This window comes from Pteronotus mesoamericanus, unplaced genomic scaffold, assembly GCF_021234165.1.
Source record: "Pteronotus mesoamericanus isolate MK-2021 breed Mesoamerican mustached bat unplaced genomic scaffold, CSHL_Meso_final scaffold_409, whole genome shotgun sequence".
NCBI classification, from domain to species: Eukaryota; Metazoa; Chordata; class Mammalia; order Chiroptera; family Mormoopidae; genus Pteronotus; species Pteronotus mesoamericanus.
Window position 1 is genome coordinate 401902 of NW_026555316.1, and position 22735 is coordinate 424636.

General features: G+C 60.6%; 1 protein-coding gene across 4 annotated transcripts in view; it reads left to right on the forward strand.

The window, feature by feature from the left end:
• The window catches only part of PRKAG2 (protein kinase AMP-activated non-catalytic subunit gamma 2), a 194898-nt gene that overhangs the window by 78038 nt on the left and 94125 nt on the right, over window positions 1–22735 (forward strand). The window contains exon 1 of one of the 4 annotated variants that reach the window (XM_054593439.1): window positions 2630–2889. The exons of the other annotated variants lie outside the window; for them this stretch is intronic. Coding sequence (XP_054449414.1) covers window positions 2796–2889 — 94 coding nt within the window. The 5' untranslated portion in view covers window positions 2630–2795. Of the gene's footprint in view, window positions 1–2629; window positions 2890–22735 lie in introns of those variants that run through there. 4 annotated transcript variants of the gene reach the window in all.

Sequence of the window (22735 nt, forward strand, 5' to 3'; positions counted from 1 at the left end):
ACTCTGTTGCCTGAAGGTAACAATGACAAGAGAGAGTAGAGAGAAAGGAACTTTCCAAATCCCTCCAGCCCCCGATGGCCCTCTGACACCCTGTAGGATTCGACCTCTTGCCTCCCCGACGGGAGACTTTTGTCCGCGTGTGCACGTGACACGAGCTTTCCGTGGGGAGAGGCGAATTTTAGAATCAGATAAGTAAGGGCCAAGTCCGTGGTCCCCCCACTTGTGAGAGCTGTCTGACGTCTCGGACCCTGCATTATTCATCATAAACAAAACAGTGTCACTACACCTGCCCCCCAGGTGGCAGGAAGGACGAGATAGAATAAGAACCGTGCGGTGACCCGTGTGCCGACGGGCGTGTGGCAGACGCTCAACAAAGGGGAGTTGCTATTTTCCTAATGAAAAAGGGGTTCTTAAAGGACACGGATGCCTTCGAATTATTCATAACCCTAATCCCCTCTGTCAGCAGCTGCTCTGTGCGTTGGATGGAGGGTTAATAACTACCTGATGAGTGAGCGGGCGTGTACCGGGCACAGAACCGTCAGGTGTACGACGGGGCTGTGTACGTTCATTCGCTTTCAGTTGCTGCGCTCCGGCGTGTTCTCTCTTGCTCCGCACTTGATCATCCAAGACAAGAATATGATGTTGACTTAGATAAAGACTTTTCCTGTCCCTTTTAATCCAATATGCCCCTTTTCTTTTTTCTTAACGGCAACACCTGTTTAGTGGTTCTTTTCTAAAGAAGTTAGGGTCTATTTATTTACTTACTTATTTCATCCTCACCCAAGGCTACCATATGTTCATTGATTTTAGAGTTGAGGGCGGGGGGAGAGCGAGGAAGAGAGAAACATTGATGTGAGAAACGTTGATTGGTTGCCTCCCGTATGTGCCCCCCCCCCACCCCCGGGATCAAACATACCTGCAACTTAGGTATGTGCCCTGACGGGGAATCGAACCTGCAACCTTTTGTTGTTCAGGATGGCGCTCTAGCCAGCTGAGCCACCTGGCCAGGGCTAGGCTTTATTTTTAAATCAGAACATTCATTGTCTGTTAAGAGCTGAATTGATGAGGAAGGGAGGGAGGGAAGGAGGAAGGAAGGAAGGGAGGAAGGGAGGAAGGAAAGAAAGGAATGTAGAACTCCAAAACGGACCTGCAAAGTCATTTTCAGAGTTTATCACAGGAAGTTAACCAGAGATAACTGGCTCGTACGCTGGGGACCCAGGTAGAGGTGGGTTTTATGACTTAGTTCGGGAGGTCAGGATCCCCCGCAGGTGGCCTTGACCTGGCCTGGCCCCCCTCCTCTCTCCGGCCCTCAAGGCCAACTTGAGCTCTGCTCCCCGAGCTGGGCCCTGTGACCGTCCCTCCGTCCATCGGTCCCGACGAGGCCAGCCCATGCTGACCACTGCCTTCAGTCACATGCAGCTTTCAGAGGAGCGAGTATTGTTTAACAGTTTATCTCTGTCTCTCCAAGTCGCTGGAACACTCCTCAGGGGCGAGGCCAGTTGGGTTTGTGTTCGGCGCCCGGGCTGCAGAGAGCCGACCGCCGGCCCGCCCACCGGTCCCAGGAGGAAAGGGCGGCACACTGAGGAGTAGACCAAACCCTAACGCTGCCCACGCCTCATCTCGGTTCACACGGGGGACGGCTGAGACCCCTAGACAGGGAGAAACTTTCTCAAGGTCACAAAGCCAGTCGGCAGATCCCTTATCTTTCCTGGAGTCTAGTGCAGATATCAGGAGGGAAGAAAAAAAGGAAAATGTTTTCCCTGTCTTGTGGTTTTATAGTTTGTTTCATAATTGCAAGACACAAACTGAAAGTATTTTGGTTTGTTTTATTAGCTCAGGAGTTTGGCTTGGAATTCTAGCCCTGGCTCTGCTGTGAGCCCCAGGACCTCGGACAAGTCACTGCCCTTCCTGAGCCTCAGTTTCCCCCTCTGTCCTGGAAGGATGTTGGACCAAACCCTCTCTAAAGTCCCTTTTGAGCTCTGTTACCCTGCAATTTTGAGCAAGTCCAGGCTTCCAGGTTGCATGTGCGGCCCCTTCTGGTGAATTCCAGGGGACCCCGAGCCCTGCCCACCGCGCAGGTGGACTTGTTCCTTCCATCCCGAGGAGCCTGAGTGAAGCAGCTTCACCGGTCTCCAGCCCAGGGACATGTGGCCCCTCCGCCGAGCAGCAGCCGGAGCCTCCTGACCCTTGGAACACATGAATCAAAATAGTTGTGTGATGTCATGTCATAATGGGAGTGTGCTCCGGCCAATTGGTGCCAAGGATTGTCTGCCCAGCGTGGTTTCCTTTTACAGGCTTTTTAAAGAGACGCCTGCAGACCTGCACAGGACCGGCAGGCCTGCGCTCCCTCGGCCTGTTTTGCCTTCCCTCCTTTTCCAGTGTAAAGGAGGAGGAAAACCCCGGGGTGCCTGAGCGCGAGGCTGACCTTCGCTACGTAAACAAACCCACGGCGAGGTCCTGCCTGTGCTTCCGGAGGCTTCTTGCCACTTCAGGCCAGCGGGCTGCCCGAGCCACCGCACCCGGAGCCCTGCCGGAGGAAGGGCTGCTGGGGATCACCGCCCGGTGTGTGCCGTGGCTGCCGGCCCAAGAGCGACCGCCCTGCATCCGCGTCAGGGCCCCCCGGGACTTCGCCCGGGCTCCCAGGCTGCATTTCTGTGCTGTCCCAAGGCTGCCAGGCGCCCTGCACCTCCCGGCGGATGCTGCACCTCCCCTGGCTCCCTGCCACCCAGGGCTGACGCTGGTTCCGCGGGTCCTGGTATGGTCGCCTGTCGCCTCCCCCGTGGCCACAGCTACTGATGAAGCGCTTCGGCAGCCTCAGGGGGAAGAAGAAGCACAAGGAGCTAAACCGAAGCACCGAGCGGCGCCAGTCGGAGCCCCATGGCCTCTTTGGTAGGACGCCGCCCTTTGCCCCCCTGTCTGGTGGTCCTGCGGAGAGGGGAGACCCCCGGGGGTGCGTGTGTGCGTGCGCAGACTGCTGGGCCAGAGCTCGGTGCAGCCTGTGCCTTTGCCCTGGGGCTCTGACCGCTAGGCCTTGGCGAGAGGCGTGGGTGGGCGTGTGGGGGGTGTGTTTCCTCATCGAGGGCGGTGCTGGCCATGAAGAGCCCCTCGTGCCGTTTTCTGAGGTTACTTCCTCCCTCCGGGCCACCGGGCCTCGTGCGGTTGGTGACCTGCCGGGCTGCCAATCATTGAGGCAAACCCGGTGCCCGGGGGAAGCAAGAACAGGCGAGAGCTGGTGTTTTTGGCCGTGAGAAGTGCAGAGAGTGTGTGTGAAGGGACCAAGTGACAGGTCTGGAGAAGGCGCGCCGCGGTCACCTTGGCCCCGCGGCTGAGCCCTTGGACGGATCGGGGTCGGCGTGGGATGGAACACCTGCCTGATTTGGGGGAGAGCTGGCTGTGCGGTCGCACTGGCCTCAGGGACCCTCTCTACTTCTCCAGCTTCAGGGGCTCGGGACCCCTGTGGCTGGAATGGTGGGGACGCGTCTCCCATGGAGCGAGTCCAGGGATCCGGGGATCGCGCTGGGCTTTGCCCGGGTGGCCGGAGTCAGGCCCGGGGAGCCCGGAGCGTTGTTAGCCTCCTGGTGCCTGCAGGACCTGCCCAGTCCCACCCGACGGGAGGCTGCGCTTCACAAGCACGGGGCTCCGCCTGCTCCTGGCCGCGCGGCGGGTAGGACCCGGGACCCCTGCGCGCTCTGCTGTCCAAGGACACAGGCGCACGCCCCTCGGGTGGGAGGTAAAGATGGGGACAGCACCGGGTGCGTGTTAGAGTTTATGTCCCTTGAGTGGAATGTGACATAAGGAAGTGACAGTGGTGGGAACAGTGAGGTGAGAGCAGGGTAATCGGACAACCCGCCTGTGCCTTGGCGCCTCCAGTTCATCCGGTCGCTTCTGGTCGGGGACCTTGGGTGAGGCGGGCGGGCGGGCGGGCGGGCGGCCTGGGGCAGGGTGTGAGCGCAGGGCGCGGCGGCAGCGCTGGGGTTCAGGGAGGAAGTAGGATGTCTCTCTAACTGGATACAAAGGTGAATTCTCCCAGGAACGGGGTTGCCGGCTCACCCCGACCGGGGAGCAATCCCAGACGTCCTGCCCAGCATTCCGAGACGTGGTTGAAAAAGAAGACACTTTAAGTCATAAAGCAATAAACGCTCATTTACTCTGGAATTAAATCTGAACCTGCTACTTAACTGGAAGTCGGGTTCCATGCGAGGGGGGGCCCATCATTAAAAGCCTCTCACCGGCCGCAGGGCAGTGTCTCCCTCGCGCCTTAGGCCTGGCTGTCGTCCTGTCTCCTAGGCTTCTGGCAGCAAAAATAATATTTGTGTGTCTGCCGAGCCTCGCAAGTGCTCACATGCAAATGCCAGCGCCGACCAGGGTGGCGGACGGGGAGCAGGGAAGTCAGGGCTCCCTGCAGACGCTTCCTCAGGGGTTGGGGAGGCAGGCTGAGGGCGCACGAGGTGACCGAGGTGACCGGAGCCCAGGTGTCCAGGTGTGCCCTGGTTTTCCTGGGCCTCAGTGCGAGAGGAACCGGGAGCGAGGCCGCCGGGCCCGGCCGGCAGGGCTGGCAAGGATGCGCCACGTGAAGGAGAAAGGGAGGGCGTCGCCCGGGCACGGTGTCCCAGCTCCCAGCCTGTCCACACCTTCCCCGCTGTTGCAGACCCAGTTTGACCATCCCTCCCTCCAAAACCACCCCGGTCGCCTGAGCTGGGACTTCCTGGTTCATCAGGGACAGAAACGCTGTCCCCAGAGCAGCATTTTGCTCGTCGTTTTAATCCTAACACCTTGCAGCGTCGCACACGGTCCCTACGGAATTGCTGGTTTCGGAGGGCAGAAGAGCAGCCACTCCGAGTTACGCCTGCTTCTCAAGCCGGCAAGGCTTCAGGGCTTCTGGTGTTTTTAATTCCTTTCCAGCCCCCCTTCCTTCCTCTGGGTATTCCTGTGGCCACAGGAGTCATAGAGGGGGTCTCTTCCTCCCCCGAAGAGAGCTTCGTGGACGTGTCTGTCTTTTACGTACTCTCCACGGCTCCTCCCATCAAGTGTGGTTAGGTGGCCGGCACGGATTCCTCGGGCCCTTCAGCTGCTTCTGTGGCTGCTTCACCGCCCCCAGGGCCCGCGCGCCGTCCCCTGGGCTGAGGGGGGACCCTCCTCAGGGGACGAGGTGCACTCACCCCCTCAGCGGGTTTCCCTGCAGGTCCTCAGACACCAAGAGACACGTCTCCTTGGATAAATGCACAGCTGTCCCTGCCGTCATGATGAGCCACAGTAGCCAACCGAAGGGCTCCGGGAGGGCAGGGGGGCACCTCCCAGGTCTGTTTGTATTTGCCCGTGGGGGGCACTTTCATTAGGGAGCACACGGCTCTCAGCGGAGTTATGAACGCTTCACGCCGTGGGATAACACTCGCTTGAAAGCTCTGATTCGTGAGAAGCTCATCCCTTTGGGCCTCGACATTTAGCCCCTGTTCCCCCCGCCCCTGCCCCCAGCCCGGCGTCCACCCGCGTGACCGTCCAGGTCTCATGCTCCATAGGATAGACCGCGAGGACTTGGACGCAAGCCTTCTCTTCGGTCAGCGGAGCTCCAGACTATGGGGACAGAGAGCACGTGGCCGTCACAGGGGAAGCGGGCCGAGGCGGGCGACTCGGTTGTTGGCGCGCCATCCCGCGCACCAAAAGGCTGCGGGTTCGATCCCCAGTCAGGGCACTTCGGGGAGGCAACCGATGTTGCTTCTCTCTCCCCCGCCACCGCCTCTCTTTCTAAAATCAGTTTTTATAAAAACACCCTCAGGCGAGGATTTTATAAAAAATGGAAAAGGAAGAGTAGGAGAGGAGGATGCTAACAAGTCGTAAGGATAGAGACAATGCACTCGGCCCCCAGCCCCACCCACCCCGGCTCTCCTGGCCCCTTTCTCAGGCGAGGCCCTTGCGTCCGCGACCCGGCCTCAAGCAGCGAGCAGAGCGGGGCCGTGAGGCGGCTGTCGGTCCTGTGCCCCTCAGCTCCCTGCCATCCCCTCACGGTCTCCCCGCCTCCCTCTTGGAGTCCCCGTTGGGGTTGCCTCCAAAGGCCCCCATGTTCATTCACTCAAATATGTGCAGGGAGCTGCTTCAGATGGATGTTTGCAAGGAGCAGGGGAAGGAGGGACTGGTGTGCCCCTCCTTTGGCCCTGCAACGGCCGACGCACGGCCAGCGCCGCCCTCACCGGAGCATCCGCTCTGTGCCAGCCCTGGGCCCCCGGCGGTGACCCCGGCACCCGTCCACCCTCGCAGCCACGCCTCTGGTAGGCAGAAAGCCGACATGGCTTCCTAAGTTGCGGCAGATCTACAGGACGTGAGACTGGGCATCTGAACCATTTTTAACTGCGCAGTTCAAGGGCACGAAGTCCGTTCGCACCGCTGTGCGGCCGCCGCCGCCAGAGCTGTCCATCACCCCTGGCTGAAACTCGGCGCCCACTCAGCCGCGACTCCCCTTCGGGCCCCCAAGCCCCGGGCACCCCCTTCTACTTTCTGCCTCGATGAATCGAGGGCTCGAGGTGCCTCATCCAAGTGGAGTCACATGGTGTTCGTCTGTGGTGTCTGGCTCTTTCCTTAGACGGTCACTTGTCACATCAGGCGGTGTGAGACTGTGGGCGAGGGGCCAGCCATAGGCACTGGGCTACCCTGCCAGGGCTCCAGCGACCGGAGGCAGCGGGCTGTGTGGATACCGGGGGTCGGGTCCCTCCAGGCCTGAGGCGGGAGGCCAGGGCGGCCAGATAGCAGGGGACAGCGGCGCGCTCGGTCAGGGACGAGGCAGGGAGGCAGCCCGAAGGCCAGTTTATTCTCCAGCCTGAGCTGTGGGGGAGGGGCTGGGGCTTGTGGCTGCCACAGAGGAGGCCTCGGGGTCTTGGGACAAGCACTGATGAGCTCCAGAGCGGCAGGAGGTCAGGACACGGCTCCCCGCCCCAGCCTCCCCGCAGGCCCTGTCCTCTCTGCCACATTTGTGCTCACCCAGGGGACTCTGGAGATGCTCCATCTCACTGGCAGGGTGGGGTTTTGTGGGGATGGGGTGGGGGTTGGACTCTAACAGCCAGTGGTGGGTGTTTGGGGCCAGAGGGGCTCACTCCCCGCCCCGTGCCCCCAGGATTCAGGACCCCCGCTGTTGGCCACACATGTCCCGGGGCCTGCCTGTCCCCGCTGAGCTGTGCCGGAAGAGTGCGTCACCCCCTTCCCCTTGTCCTCTGTGGGGCTGTCACTGAGCACTGGGTGGCGGCCCCCGGCCCGGGCCTCTTGCAGACAACAGGTGGAAGGCGTGGCCCAGACAAGGCTCCCTGGGAACAGCCTTGTTCAGCCCCTCTTGTTCGTGCTGTCCCCGAGGACTCCCGGGTCGCTCGGCAAGCCCGGCGCTCGGCGCCCAACGGGCAAGAGGAGGCGGAGCCGCTGCGGTGGGCGGTTCCCCAGGGAGTTCCCGGCTCCGTGCCTCAGTGTCCTAGCTACGCACTGACACCTCCAGGGTTGACGTGGGGATTGAAGGAGGCCGTGGTGGCTGGGTCTGTCGCCCTCTGTGCCCCCAGCAGGACACACTAGGAAGGTTCTAGCCACAAGGCCGACGAAGGAGACAGTCGGCCAACTGGGTGCTCGTGCTGGGTGTCGGGCTGTGTGCGGTGAGGCCGTGAGGTAGAGGCGTGGTTTCGGGAGCCGCTTTGCTCTGGGGAGCCCCGGTTCTGAGCAGAGAACCCTGACACTGGACGCGTGATCCCGAGACCACGTGTGCCTGACGGTGTCACAAGACAGCAGGGCAGGATTGCAGAGCCTGTGGGTGACGAGAGAGGGAAGACCCGTGGAAGGGGATGAATTTAGGCAGCAGGACCCTGGACAGGGATGGAGATGCCTCTGGGGGGGCCGGAAAGCCAGGCTGGGGCGGGACAGCCACTGCCCCGTCACCCAGACCCTCCCGGACAGGACCTGGCCCAGGCTGCGGCTCGGGGCCCGGAGCCTCGCGCCCGACAACGCATCGGGTGGGCTTCCAGCTGCCAGACAAGATCAGGGACTTGTTCCCTTGAAAGAACGGGTGCTTCCAGTCCTCAAGGGATACTTTGTTTTTCACGATCGAGAAGAAAAAAAATACCCAAGCAAGTTCCAAATGCCGTCCAGGATGAATGAACACAGATGTGTCTCCGAGGGCTCCTCGTCCCGCAGTGCCCCGTCGTGGCCCAGGCCTTGGCCCCGGCACCCTCGGCCTTCGCAGGTGTCCCAGGCAGTGGTGGTCCAGGGCGTGGGCCCCCGGCAGGGAGCGTGTCCCCCCACCCCGGCCAGGCCCCTGCTCAGACCTGTGGTCGGCCCGCAGGGTCCAGCGTGGATGTTGGCGGCTCCTCGCCCGCACCTCCTGCCTGTTGCCTGCGGCAGCCCCGTCGCTGTGAGCCAGGTGTCTCCTGTGCGGGTGTCTCCCAGCGGGGCCACGTGTGGGACCCGTGTCTTGACAGACAGACCTGAGGAGGCGGGAGGCCATGCGGCAGCACCTCAGGAAGGCCGTTAAGGCCGCGAGGGCGGGCGGGGGCGGAGTCGCTCCCTTTCCACAGAGGGAGAACCGAGGCCCAGAGAGGCCGAGAGACGCGCCCGTTGCGCGCGGCCCTGCCGCGGGAGAACGCTGAGTGCCAGCCCCCCGCCTGGCAGCACGGGGCCCTCGCGGGGACCGGGGGCCCCTTCCAGGCACGAGGGGGGCCGCGCTCACACCCTCTCCCGCAGCGACGTGAAAAGCATCGCTGCTCTGCCCCTTTTCCCCGACACTCCGGCCACCCCCCCAGGCCAGCTGTGAGTCATGGGGGATACTGAGCCCGATGTCCCTTCTGTCCTCTCTGCTTCTCCTTCTTGGGTGACTCAGCCTGGTCACCGAGTAGCCCAGGCTGATCACAACAGACACCGGAAGCGGCTGTGACCCAGAGGGGACCTCTGGCAGCTGTGGCCACAACTCTGGGAAGGAGCCCAGGTGGTGCCACAGGAAGGAGACCAAATCACTGTGTCTTCAGGTTGGCACCAGGCGGGCCATCCCCCCACTAAGGGGCACTGGCCCCCCCCAGGGTGACCCCTCGCCTTCCACAGCTGCTCCAGGGCCCCCCTGCTCAGGGACGTCTGCTCCACCAGCCTCCCTTCCCCAGGATCACCCCTGAGCGCAGGGTGTCACAGCTGGTGGCGGATCTCTGGAGTCCGCCCGCCCTGAGGACCAGGCCTGGGCCGTCCGGCCTCTGCACTCGCCGCAGCCACATTGGGCCAGGGCCCACGCCTCCCGGCAGGTCCCCGACACCGTGAACGGGCTGCTCCGAACCCGCCCAGCAGGGGATGCCTCGGACATTGGATTCACGATGCAGCGGCGACTTTTAAAACCTCGCTCACAGAACTCCTGCTCAAGGGCGTGCACCCAGAAACGCCTACGCACCACGGGCAGTGGATCTGCACAGTGTGGCCGTGGTCCTGTGACCACCACGCAGAGCAGGAGCAGAGCGGGCCAGCGCAGAAGCCTCCCGCGCCCCCGGCCAGGCACTGCCCCCCCCCCCCCCGCCCAGCCCGAGGTCGGCGTTATCCGGCTTTGACCTTCATAGGATGGGTCCGTGCAAGGTTGATGTTTTTGTCTGGCTGCTTTCACTCGAGCTTTGGGAGGTGCAGCAAGGCCCGGACTATGGCTGACATCTGTTCACTTGGTTGCCGGGCAACGAAGGGTCCGACGTGGCTGTTGCCTGCAGGGACCACAGCTCTGGTCCCCTCCTGGGTCCTGGGCGGCTTCCAAGTAGGGGGCTCCCGCAGCCTCTGGGAACGTTCCTGTTCGTTTGTGAGCAGTTCCGTCAGACACGTTCGAGGGCTGCTGGTTGTCGGCGCACACGCGTGCAGCCTGGGTAGGTATTGCAGCATTAGCGTGTGTGCCCCCGCGCCCGCGCCCGGGGCTCCCTCACCTAGGGCCTCACACCGTTGCACGCCCAACCTCCTCCGGCCCCGCGCCGAGCGCCGAGCAGCTGCCAGGAGCTCCTCCACCCCTGGGAGCCGAGGGGTGGCGTCGGTCGCCCGGGATCCTCGGACTGGCGGGGCCCAGCACCCCACAGCCTGTCGCCGCGCCCTGCGGTCAGCCGGCGGGGACCCCACGGGGTCAGGGAGGAGCTCACGCCTCTGAGGCAGCTTCCTGGGCGCGGCATTTGGGGTTTATTTATGCCTGGGAACTGTCGCAGGACCTAGTTTGTAACCGCCAGCTGTCGCTATAGCAACTCCTCACTCACACACCAGCTTCTACACTAAAAATAGATCACCTTCATCCCGGGATAGAGAAATCAAAGAAAATCAAGTGGGGGAGGGCGAGGGGGGGGCGGCTGTGCTGGGTACACCCAACCGCAAGACTCCAGGTGGATTGCGAGACGCAGTGATGTCGTCGCTGCTCAGGGGATTTTTAACTGGCCCCCCAAAAGGCAGGCAGGATGGGGTGGGGTGGCAAAGCTGGGCCGCAGGGATGCCGGGGACTCCCCTGGCTGCGAACCCCGGCTGCCCTGCCCTGTACAGTCTGGACCACAGAACTGAATCCTTAATTATAAGCAGTCTTACTGCAGTCGGACCTCATTCAGTTCCTTCATCTTTAATCTTAATTCTTCTGTGAGATTGTAAACGTCTTTCAAGGTCGAGGACTTGATTAGCAGGGCAGTGGGGACCTCAAAACCCCGTCACGTAAAAAGGAGTTGAGAGAATTGGAGACGCAGGCGTGAATGGGAGGGAGCTAATGCTCGACGGGCCCCGGGCAGAAGCGAAGAAGGATCCCCCCCCACCCCCGCCCCATGAAAATATATTTATTTTTTCTTAATGTATTTCCTTGCGTTTTAAAAAATGATACAGTAAAATAATACTTTGAAATGTTTGAAAGCTGCAAAATCCCCTAGAATCACAAGCCCCGTGACATCCTGGTGTCTTGGTGAGCCTCTGGAGAGGGCAGGGTTCCGGAGGTGGCTGCTTTCGGAAAGGGGGTGCCTGCAAGGACAGGGCCACTGTGTCAGCTGAGCGGGCGGTGGGGGGGAATCTTCCAAAGGTGGCTGTGAAGACCCCATGTAATGCCCCGAGCCCCCAGCCCCGCACACAGCGGGCCCTTGGCTGCGTGTTATTACAGCCCAGAGCGAGTTTGATTTTTTTTAAAGATTTTATTTATTTTTAGAGAGGGAAAGCGGGGGAGAAAGAGAGGGAGAGAAACATCCCTGTGTGGTTGCCTCTCGTGCGCCCCCTGCTGGGGACCTGGCCCGCAACCCAAGCATGTGCCCTGCCTGGGAATCGAACCGGCGACCCTTTGGTTCACAGGCCGGCGCTCAGTCTGCTGAGCCACACCAGCCAGGGCGCAGGGAGAGTTTTTAAACGTCGGGTGGGCGGTTCACTGAGCCCTCTCGGAGCCCTGGAACTTGGGCCAGACGAGGCTGTGGATGAGGCGAGCGTGAGAAGCAAGCTCGCCCCACGGAGGGATCGGAGCCGGTGGCGCAGAAAGTAGCCCCTGTGCGCAGATGGGCCAAGGAAGGGTCTTTGGATTTGCACTTCCTAGGGAGCCCCCCCGCTGCCCTGGAACCCCACAGCAGCCGTCGGGCGTGTCCACGCCAGGGGTTCCTTTCGCATTGTTTAACTGTGGTAAAGATGTGCCATTCTAACTGTTAGGGCTCCGTTCGGTGGCACCGAGCACATGCACATTGTTCTGCAGCCATCGCCCCATCTGCCACCCCCTCATCTTCCCAAGCTGACCCCCTGTCCCCGGTAAACGCTGGCGCCCCCGCCCCGCCCCGGGGCGCTGCACCCCCACACGCATCTGTCACCCTGAACTTGACGAGTCCAGCACCTCATGTAAGAGAGTCCTGTTGGGTTTGTGCTTTTGCGCCTGGCGTCCGTCACGTAGCGTGTTGTCCCAGGGTTTGCCCGGGTCGTAGCGTGTGTTGGGTTGTCCTTCCTTTCTAATCGCAGTAGGACCCACGGTGCGTCAAGGCCACGTTTTGCTCTCCATTCTTTTGTCCGTGGAGGTGGTCACCCTCCCCCGTAGACTTTCAGGAGCACGGACCCTCGTCCCGTTGGCCTAGGCCCTCACACCTGCCCACACCGCGTGCAGGGTCACGTGGACGGCCGCACGGTTTCCACGGTGACGCCGTGCCCCTGCTGGCCGAGAGGGCCTCATGCCACCGTCGCTGTGCGTATCGAGAAGGTGCCGAGGGCCCGGAGTTGCCTCTGCACGGCCGCCCGTGTGTCAGGAGGCCCCATGGCAACCTGAGGGCGCAGCCACCTGCCCTGTGATCTATGGGACAAGGTAAACACCCTTCCAGTCCCTTATTTTCTCAAGGTACCTGGCTCGGGTGGCATGTTTGAGAGTCCAGTTACACTGTCCCCCTGCCCAGAGGCTCTGCCCTCTCTGCGCCTGGGAACCAGCCCTTCACAGCAGAGCGCGAATGAGCCTGTCCTGTCACACGGAAGCAGCTGGTTCAGGGGACGGAGGACGGGGGATGGGTTAGGAGTGTGCGGGCCTGGAGGACTGGGCGCGGCTGCGGTGGTGCCTCGGGAGAGCGGGCAGGGAGAGCCCAGGAAGCCGGGCGGGCCGGTGGGGCTTGGAGGCTTGCCTGGCATTGGTCACAGGCGAGTGAGGGCCAGCCCGGCTCCTGCGGGTCGCCTCCCCGCGGGAGGGGCAGAGCTGACTCACTATGGAGGTGCTCAGTGCTGCGCTTGCCAGGGGGGCTCGGGGTTCTCGGGGGACCAGAGAGGGTCCCGAAGTTGGTTAGGCTGCAACGCGGACCCAAGGTGGCCCGACTTCGTGGAGACATCCTGAGCCCCTAAATCAGGCCATGTAGCGTTCTAAAAAATCTTAGCTGAATGAATCTTAGCTGCGCGGATCTATTCTTTACATCTCCCCCTCCAAAGAAAAATGTGTGGTGAACGATCACTCCGCCAGGGCTTTTGTTTGGGTCCTGAGAGCTTACGACCAAGGCGGGGGGAGCGGGGAGGTTGGACATTAAATGACAAGTCTCGTGAGAAGAGATGAAGAAAGGAACGTCTGAGTTTCACTCTATTACCTGTTTCCTGCCGAGGACCAATAGGTTCTGGAAGTGGCCCCTGTACCTTCTATTTAATTTTGTCCCTGGATGAGATTTGCTTTGCTGGATCTACCCATCAAATAATGGTTCCTGTTTACACCGGAATATCAGACAGCAAGAGTATTCTATATTCTGTAAATAAGCGTCTAATTTTATAAACGATTTGCTGGTACATCAAAAAAGATTCAGTGCCTTTATAAGACACCAGGAAATACTATGTTCTTGGAGCAGAGATACTGTAGTAAAAGCAGTAAAAATGCCTAATTCGGGAGGTGTGCCACGCCTGCCTTGGGACACTATAGAGGAAAGTGTCAAAGGGCTCGGCGAGGCTGGGACGTGAGTGCAGGTTGTCACGTAAGACCTGCTCCTCCACCCCCAACCCGGGAGGGTCCAGAGGACCCACTTCTCGGGGAGCCCGTGACCGAGCATTTGTAAGGGAAGCCCCAGCATCCATGGAGCCCCGGGGTCGCTGCTCTGTGAAGGGCAGAAGGGGCAGCGGGCCTGCTGGCATCAGCCCGAAATCCTGACCGCCACGGGGACAGTCGGATCCGGGTGGCAGGAGCCCGAGGCCGCGCTCAGGCACCGAGAGGAGGCGGACGTGCAGCGACAGCAGCGTCAGCGCATCGGGACAGCGCCGTCCGATGCTTGATCAGGGTGTTTCCAGACGTGAACTCAACTCCTACTTGATCTGTTCATGCAAAAAGTTTCTTGATCAGGTGGACAGGCGTCTAACTCGGGTCATAAAAACAGTCACGATCCCTCCGTGCCCGGGCTGGAGCCAGTTTGCAGACCCAGAGCCCCGGGAGCAAAGGGGAGGCGGGTCCCCTTTCTCCCAGCCTTCCCCGGGGACCTGCCGCCTTGACGAGGGTGACCGCATTGGGGGAGAGGAAGTGATGGGGCTCTTAGAGATTCTTGACTCCAGTCCCAGGAGACCCAGGACATGGCCGTGGTCCATCGTCCCAGCCGCAGCTTATGGAGGGAGGGAGAGTGGAGGGGTCCCGCCTAGAATTTGTCCAGCTCCCCCTCTGTGGAGGGCAGCAGCCTTTCCTGTCTGCGGTCCCGGGTGTCCCTGTTTCTGGACCTCAGGGAGGAGGTGAGGGAGGGCCGGGGTGGGGCTCACGGAGGCTCGGAAGTGGGGAGCCAGTTAGAAGATAGCAGGGTGTCTGGGGAAGTGAGGAATGTCATTAGTGAGAGCCTGCGGCCTGTGTCTTATCTAATCAGGGTGGTGTGTGCTCGCAGCACATCCATAATAAGAAAGTGCCAGGTGACGGGCCACCCTGTGAGCAGGCGCTGGTGTCGAGCTGTCGGCTGACAAGGCAGAAGCGCCTTCCCAAGTCCTGGGTCGAGCCCCGGAGCATCAAGGTTGCTGTCTCCGCGGGTCCGCCCAGGACCGTGCTGGTTTCAGACCAGAGCGGCGTTGCCCCCTGCCCCCGGCCTGGTGGTGGCCAGCTCTCCTTTATCAACGCCAAGCGTGCTTTCCCGGGGAGAGCTAGGCCACTGTGCCCCTAGGGAGGGGCCCCTGTGGAGGGAGGAGGTACCGGTGACTGAGAACAGACCCGAGGGGAGGAGTGGCCCCCAAGGGCAATGTGTCCTTGTGTCTGGGGAGGCAGGGGGCGGGGCACAGAGTGAAGGTGGGGCCTTCAAACAGTCCTACACCCTTCCCTGCTGAGCCCTTGGTCCTTCAGGCCCCATGCGCTGCAGGTTGGGGAGGAGCACTCAGCTTTGCTCGGAGAGGACTCACGTCCAGGACAGGCTTGGGGTCCCTTCGCTGGGATGCATCCTACTTATGCTCCATCCACAGGGGATTATATCTTGGAACCGAAGGGGCCTAAAGCCTCCGTCCCGGCCTCCCACGTTCACGGAAGTGAAATATCTCTGCACCTGTTTTGCAAACCAGGTACCGGGGGCTCAGATGAAGTGACTGGCACAGTGCCATGTAGCTGAATGTGCCAGAAGTTCGCAGATCAACTCCAATCCTAGGGTGATACTGTTTTGTTGGTGTACACGTGCCATTGAAGAGGTAATACTGTGCTTGTTAAAACATTCAAAATGTGCAAAGTAAGGCCTTCTTCCACCCTGGGCCCCAGACCTCTCGTTTTTCTGCAACACTGACCTCAGATCTTTTCAAAGACATTCTATGCATTTTCAGGCTTTTTCAGTACAAATGATAGCACACCGTGCCCACTGACTTTCGGCGTGCTCTGCAACCCTTAACCGTGTACGCTGGCCGCCGTTCTTTTTCGTGGCTGCCTAGTACTCCGGTCCGTGGCCTGTCTGGGGATGACCGAGCCAGTCCTGTATGGACGGAGCCGCCTCAGTTCTTTGCTGTAAAAAAATGCTGCAACAAGTACATACTTTCTACGCTTATGTGTGAACCCATCTGTGACATAAAGTCCCTGGCGTAAAATTGTTGGGTCAGAGAGTGCGTATCGTTCCCCTCCCTCCCTCCCTCCCTCCCTTCCTTCCATTGCCACACGCCCCTGTGGAGGTCGTGCCTCGTGTGCTGGCACCTCAACGGGAGTTCCGTTCCCCCACGTCCTCACCACATGCTGGTTCTTGACTAAAATTGTTTGCTCTTCCTCAGTTGTGACGGTTTCACAACCGAGCCACGCCCGCCTTGGTGCTGCAGCAGGAACACAAATGCGTGCGTGAGGATGCGGAAGGGTCGATGCGGGCCCCTCCCCGCCATCCGGGCGTGTTTCAGGGGTCCCCACAGAGATGCCCTCCCCCTACCCCGTGATAATTCCTTGGGCTGCTGAGGTGCTTCCACCTGTGTTGTCTCGCGGATCCCCCACCCGGACGTAGGACGTAGGACAAGTCTCTCGACTTTTCCCTGAAACACCACAGGCCCGAGAGCACCTCAGGCAGCACCCCAGACAGCACTAAAAAAAGAGATGCTGCAAGTTCATAAACATAAAGGGTGGGGGCGGGGCAGGCCCCCCTTCAGATCCAGAGCAAGAACGAGGTCCAGAGAGGCCAGCTTTGGATGCCGTGGAGGGGGGTCCCCTTTGGCCTGGCCTCCGAATGCTGAGTCACAGGACCAGAAATTGGTTCCACTGGTTAGGTAGGATGCCCCCCAGAAAAAGCGCGTTCAGGGATAGCGAGCTGCTCTCAGGATCCCCAGGATGCTAAGAATCGGACCACTGTTCCGAGAAGGACTCCAAGTCACTTCCGGAGCAGGGTCAGAGGACTAGCACGCAGCCCTGGACCCGGCCACCAAGACCCAGCGCCGGGCGGGGCACCCCAGGAGGACTTGACGTGGCCCGACTTTTACCCGCTCCCAAATCACACGCCAAAGTACCGATGTAAATCTGTGGAGATGGGGCTTTTAGATGATAATGAAGGTGAAATGAGGTCAAAGGGTAGGGACCAAATCCCATGGCATTGGTGACCTTATAAAAAAGGGAATGTGAGGACACAGACAGAAGGCGACCGCCTGTAAGACAGGAAGAGGGGTCTCACCAGATCTTGATCACGCCTTGGCCTTGGCCTTGGCCTTGGCCTTGGCCTTGGCCGTGGCCGCCTCCGGAGCTGGGTGAAAATGAACGCCTGTCTTCAGACCACCCTGTCTAGGACCCCTGGCTACGGCAGACGGAGACAGCCCCCCGCCCGCGGCCACAGCGGGGCTGCGAAGGGTCTTGAGCGGCTTCCCCACGTTGGAGCCCACCCCCACGCCACTGGACAAGCACAGGGAAGATGGGAAGACGCTGCCGGGCAAAGAAATGACAAACGTCCTGCCGACACAGGGGCTGTGACTTCAAGGGAGGTCCAGCAAGGTCGAGACCACCTGCCAAGAGGCCTGTCCGTTGTGGCGACATCTCCCCAGCGAGGCACCGCGTCTCAGGGGGTGTCGTCAGCTTTGCAGGCTCAGGACGCCACCGTCCCCAGCACACCGAGAACAGGGCTCTGCTTTGGTTCACAGGCACTGGCCAGGGGTAGAGCTTTCTCGCCGAAGCGGCAGAGGTGACAGGCACCTACGGGGACCGGCGTGTGTACACCAGTACCCTATGGCAGGGTGACACAGGGCACCAGGCCAGCAGTCACAGCGTGATCGGGAGAGGGACCCAGGCGGGCCTGGAGCTTGGCCACCCTCCCCTTGGACCGGGTGTCGAAGGGCTTTGGAGCTTCCTGTTTTGTGCCTTTAAATGACCATCCGTCCCCTGTTCTCTCTCTGGAGTTTCTCCAAGAAGTTTCTGCTTACTAAATTAGAGTGAAATATTATTTCTGCCTCCCTGCAGGTGACCCAGGTCCCCCGAGTAGAGTTATGGGTGTTCCCGAATTCTTTAGCCATATAATCACCATCTTTTGGGTAACTGTTACCCAATGGCTAATTATGTCTTTTTTTTTTTTTTTAATGTGTGTTTTTCAAAACTTGACTTTATAAGGGCAACCTCTTTTCTTTTTGTTTTCCCCCCAATTCTTACGGAGCATGTTTCGGCTGCCCTGACCACTGCCAACACTCAAGTCTCTAAAAAGTTATAGCCGCTGCCCTGGCCGGGTTGCTCAGTGGGTTGGAGTGTCATCCCAAAAGGTTGAGGGTTCGATCCCCGGTCACATACCTAGGTTTTGGGTTTCAGTCCCTGGTTGGGCTGCGTACAGGAGGCAACCGATTGATGTTTCAATCACGTCTCTGTCTCAAAGTCAATCCAGAACATTCTTGGGTGAGGATTAAAAAAAAAAAAAGTTATGGAAGCTAAAGGCGTGGCAGCTGCCTCCTCTTTGCCCAGCACTCCGTGTTCGAGTCGGTTTTCCTTCGCACCACTAACTGGAAGAATCTTCTTAGTCCCTGTGCTTTCTGAGAGGAGTTTCTCTTTAAGCGTCGTCCTGTCTAAGCCTCAGTTTCCACATCGGCATGGGGAGACACGTCCTCCATCTACCTTCGCGCGTGTTTACTGTGCGTCTGTTACGTGTAGGACTGGGCTGGGCGCCGCCGGCGACTGGTGGGCTCTGGCCGTTGGAGCCCTGAGCTGTCGATACTGGGACAGGCCAGGGGGGCTTGCTCTGCCCCCTCTCCCACCCCGTCCCCAACCTCTAATGAACACCCAGGATCACAGGGGGACAGAAAGACGCGACAGAGGTCTCTCTGCGTTTCCTTGGCAACGTACTCACACGTCACACTAAGAGCTCCCACACTCACCCTCCTCTGTCTGAATTTTCTCAATAAAGGGCCAGGGGAACCCCGGGCTCGGCCCATACCTGGCCTGGGCGCCCTCCTATCAGCACGTTGTCCCCGTAAGAAATGTCAAACCCATAGAGAGTTTTTATAAAGAGTTTATTGGAGCCCAACGGATGGCTGTGTCGGGAGGCGAGATCTCAAATGCTCCCGAGAAGTTCTGTGGTTTCTTTGATGCGTCTGAAATTCAGGAGGGGCCGTAAAGCAGAGGAGGCGGAGGTGGGGCTGGGAGAAGGCGAGGCGGGGACTGGATTAGAGCGCAGCTGACGAGGTGAGGTGTCCTTTGAGGGTGGGATGCTTCGAAGGGGTGTGAGAAAGGCGCCTGTCAGAGGTGCATCACCCTGGATGGGCAGGGCTGGCTTAACAACGGCAAAGGGGACCTTTCGGGGAGGGCGTTACAGGCCTGGGGCGTGATGACCCACCACCCCCTGCCCCGCGGGGGTTTACGATCCGGTCACCCTGTGAGGCTCCGCCCAGTTAGAGTCATTACGTAGCCCCTTTGTGGTCCCCCGTGGGAGCAACTCGGTGCGTGTCTTGCTCTTTTTCTTTGTCGGTCCGTGGCGCGAAACCGGAGCACAGATGGTTCTGTCCTCGCCCAGAGAGGCAGCAGGGCGCGGGGCTGGACGGAGGCCCCCACGGGCATCTCCGTCTTGGCATACGTTGTCCCCAAAGCGGCCGCTGTGAAGCAGGCGAACGAGCCCGGGGTGATGGGTGAGCGCTGACTGCACGCCAGGCCCTTTTCTGACCCCACGTTAGGCGTCCGTGCCTCACGGCAGCCCTACAACGTCTGTATCTGGATGGAAACATTGCTAAGATGGCATAAGAAACTTGCCCTAGTCCCCCAGCTAGTAAAGGGCGCAGCGGGGACCCCAGCCTGGGGTTCCGCCCCCACCGTCGCCCCACAATCACTATCGGTGAGCATCCTGTGGGGAAAGGGCAGACCCTGGATGTTACCCCTGAATTGTGATCCTTCGGTCTGGGGTGGGATCCGGGAGTTTGCATTTTTAACCAGGCTTCTAAGGGATGCAGGCTTGGGCTTAGCGACACACATGCTGTATTCATGCCCTGACGGGTGTGGGCGCTGGGCCATAGGAACACGGTTGCGGTGCCGTTCAGCTTTCATAGGCGGTCAGGCGTGCCCACGCTGAAAAGTGAAAAGACAAGATGCGCCGCCCGTGTGTACGAGAGCTGGCGCTGCGTCCTTTACAAACTGCCGATGGGCAGCCTGGCTGGCCAGCAGTGCTGTGTCCTGAAATCCATGGGGAAATCCTAGTCTTCCTTGGAGGGGAGCGATCAGAGCAAAAGACCCCGAAGCATGCCTTCCGTCCCCCCCGGAGACAGACAGGCGGGCGGTCTGAGCTCTCGGAGCCCCAGCGCTCACCGGGCCTTCGCATCCGAGCCTGCCTTCTCCCCTTTCAGCCGGTTCTGTTGTCTGTCCTCGATGTAATTATTCAGCCGCAGAAAAAGGGCGTGAGAAACTGCTTCAGCCCCAAAGAGAGGCCCGTCCCGCAGGCGAAGACTGTTTGCAGAGGGAACAGGGACCACCCCAGCCACCGGGTGCCCCTTCCTACAATTTGCTCTGGGGGCTGCAAGGCTCCTGAAAATACCCCAACGAGTGGTGGGCAACGTGGAGGCCAGGGGAAGGGATCTGCTGGGCCGGACCACGTCCCTTGAATGGTCAGGATGACAGCTCCCGGGGAAAGGGAAAGTGGAGGCAGGCAAGGATCGTCACCCGTCTTCAGCGGCGGGAGCCAAATGTCGCCCATCCCCCCCCCCCCCCCCGGCAGCTGGCAGACCTGGGACTGTCTCCTGGTCGGGCTCGGGGGCCTCCCACCCCAGCTCCCAGGGTTGGCTCCGGGCGGTGTCAGCTCGTCAGAGCCCAGAAGAGCTGCTGCTTTTGCTTCATCCGTGGGGCCAGGGGCTCTCTGTGTCTCTTCCAGAGCGAGGCACCTTGCAGGGCCATCCCTGCAGTGGCCATTTGCAGGCTTGGGGTGACCAGGGAGTGACATCCCACCGTGGCCGCCTCTGGTCCCTGGAGCTAGCACATGGGGGGCCCAGGCTCAGTGCGCGGACCCCGCCCTGTCCGTTCACGGCAGAGCAGGCAGAGCTGGCAGAGCAGGGGCGACGCCTCGGGGGGCACATGACGGGGGGTCGCATCGAGCTGCCCAGTCCTGTCACACCGTGTGGCGAGCAGGCTGCCAGCAGAAAGGCTGGGCCGCAGGTGGCCAGTCACGCCCTGACACCAGATCTCCCAGCTGCTTGTCACCTGAGAGGTGGCCCAGCCACCAGGTGGGATGAATGTCACCCCCCACAGGCCGCACCAGGAAGTCGAGGGCTGTTGCCCGTCCTGGGCCCCTCAGGGAAGGTGGGGCCTCTGAGGCGAGGCCGCCCAGCCCAGCCCGCGGCTGTCTGCCAGCCCTTGGCCCGCGGCCCGCGCGCGCGCTGTGTCCCCGCTGGGCTGAGGCCGGGAGGCGTCCTCGGGTCTGAGGGCTTCCAGACAGGCCTGCAGCTCTCGTGAAAACTGTCCCCGGTGTCCTCCTCTCTGCTCAGTCACCCTGCCAGGTAGTCCCGGGTTTCTGGTGAAATGTTTCTTGTTTACGCGTTCGTTCCACAAAGATGGATCAAACGTCTGTTGGTGGCTCGCCCCTCCCTGTGCGTCCGTCCCATCATCTGTAACATGGAGGTCATACCACCTACCTTGTCACTTTGGAGGGTGACATGAATAGACTTGAAGCATTTACATATACGAACCCACTGAACGTCAATGCAGGTATTTCCTGAAATGCCTATAACGAACGCGCTCCTTAGTTACTAACTGGGGAATGGATGTTCAACGCGGTTACCTCTAGAAGCCACTCTGACATGTGACGTGGCCACCGGCTCCCTCACACACTCTGCGTCCTGTGTCCTAGTCCCCATCACTGCCCCCCAGGCGCTTGGCTCGATGGGCACATCTCAGGCGCCCCTGGCTGTCCGGGCGGCCAGCCCGTGCTGTGGGCTCGCGCGAAACTCGAGTTACCTGCGCCGCGGAGGACTTGCTGTACCGCAGTTACGACCGTCACTGTCCTCTTCTTGGCCCGTCACGTGTCTGTGCTCAAGTGCCCTGTGGAATTTGTTACGGTGACCAGACCCGTGGCCATTCTCCCAATCGCTGCGTGCGTGGCCACGGTATAAAAGACGGGGCTGCGTTTAACATGCACGGGGTTTCCTTCTCAACGCCGCCAGCCAGCACTACCTGAGCGAGCCCCGCTGAGGCCCTTCCCCCAGCTGGTCCAGCGCCTTCACACCCGCCGCCACAACGCACTCCTTCGTTCGAAGGAGAGGGCCACAGAACTAAAACAGCGTTGATGCCCCTTACAGAAGGCACCTACCATTTGTAGGTTCCATTTCCCTGACTCTCCTCCCTGGCAGGAAGGTGTTGGGTTGAGACAGAACAATGGAGAAGCAACGCAATGCCTCGCTGAGCAGTTTTGGCTGAAGGCAAGCCTGGACCCCATGGTCACTAGAATTCCGTGCTCATTAGCTAGGCCTCTCTGAAGCCAGGGACAGCAGGGAGGGACGGAGGCAGGTGGGTAGGAAGTGATCATCTTCCCCTGTTTCCTCCACAATATTGAACGCATGCTGTCCACTTGGGGAGCTTGAGGAGGTAAACAGTTTAAGCTTTGGAGTCGTGTCGAGCTAACTCCATCCCCGCTCTGTGGGTTCCCCACTTTGCAATGGAGGCGACATCATCCCACCTGTGACAGGCGGGTGGTGGCGAGAGTCTCTTACGAAGGCGGTGTACAGTGCCTCTCTGAGATCGATGTTCTGCACCTTGTCCCTGTGCGTCCTTACCCGCCCTTTTGCGGTCTGGTGCGAGTTTTCTGGCTAAGCAGTGACCCTGCACGCCGTCGGGGCAGCCCAGGGCCTTAGGTCTGGTGCTGCCTTAGCCTGGACTTCGCATCGCCTGCTCCCGGCGGCCGCTGCGCAGGGCGGCCGCTCCACAGGCTCCGAAGGCCCCATGCAGAGCCCTCTGTTGCCCGGGGCTGCGCGCAGGCCGGCCGTGTTTAACTTGGCTCCCGATCAGGCCTCAGTCCTTTGTGCATCCTGCGTTTGCGCTGCTGGAGAGCCCTCTTCAAGGCCCCGGCCCCTCAGGCTCCCCGCGTGGAGCTGGACAGCTGGCTTCGGGGCGGGGGTTTAGGCCCTGGGTCGCCTTAGAGACAGGCGGTTGCTTTGGGAAGAGAGCCTTTGGCCTGGGAATTTCCGTTCCTCTCCCAAGGGCCCTGCCCAACCCCCTGGGTTGGGAGGTCCTCGGGGAGCTGGTGCCAAGGCTAGAGGTCACAAGGGGGTTTCTCGGAGGTCCCACGAGGGTCCCCTAAAGCGGCATAGGTTCGTCAAGGGAGGGGCCCTGGAAGGGGAGCCGCGGTCCCTCGGGGTGGCTCCCCGGCGGCCGCCCCTGAGGATCATCGGGTCTCGCGCCCACCTTTCGAAGGAATGGGTGCCCAGAGCTGTCAGGTGTCGGGCCAGCAAAACGTCACCTCTCCTG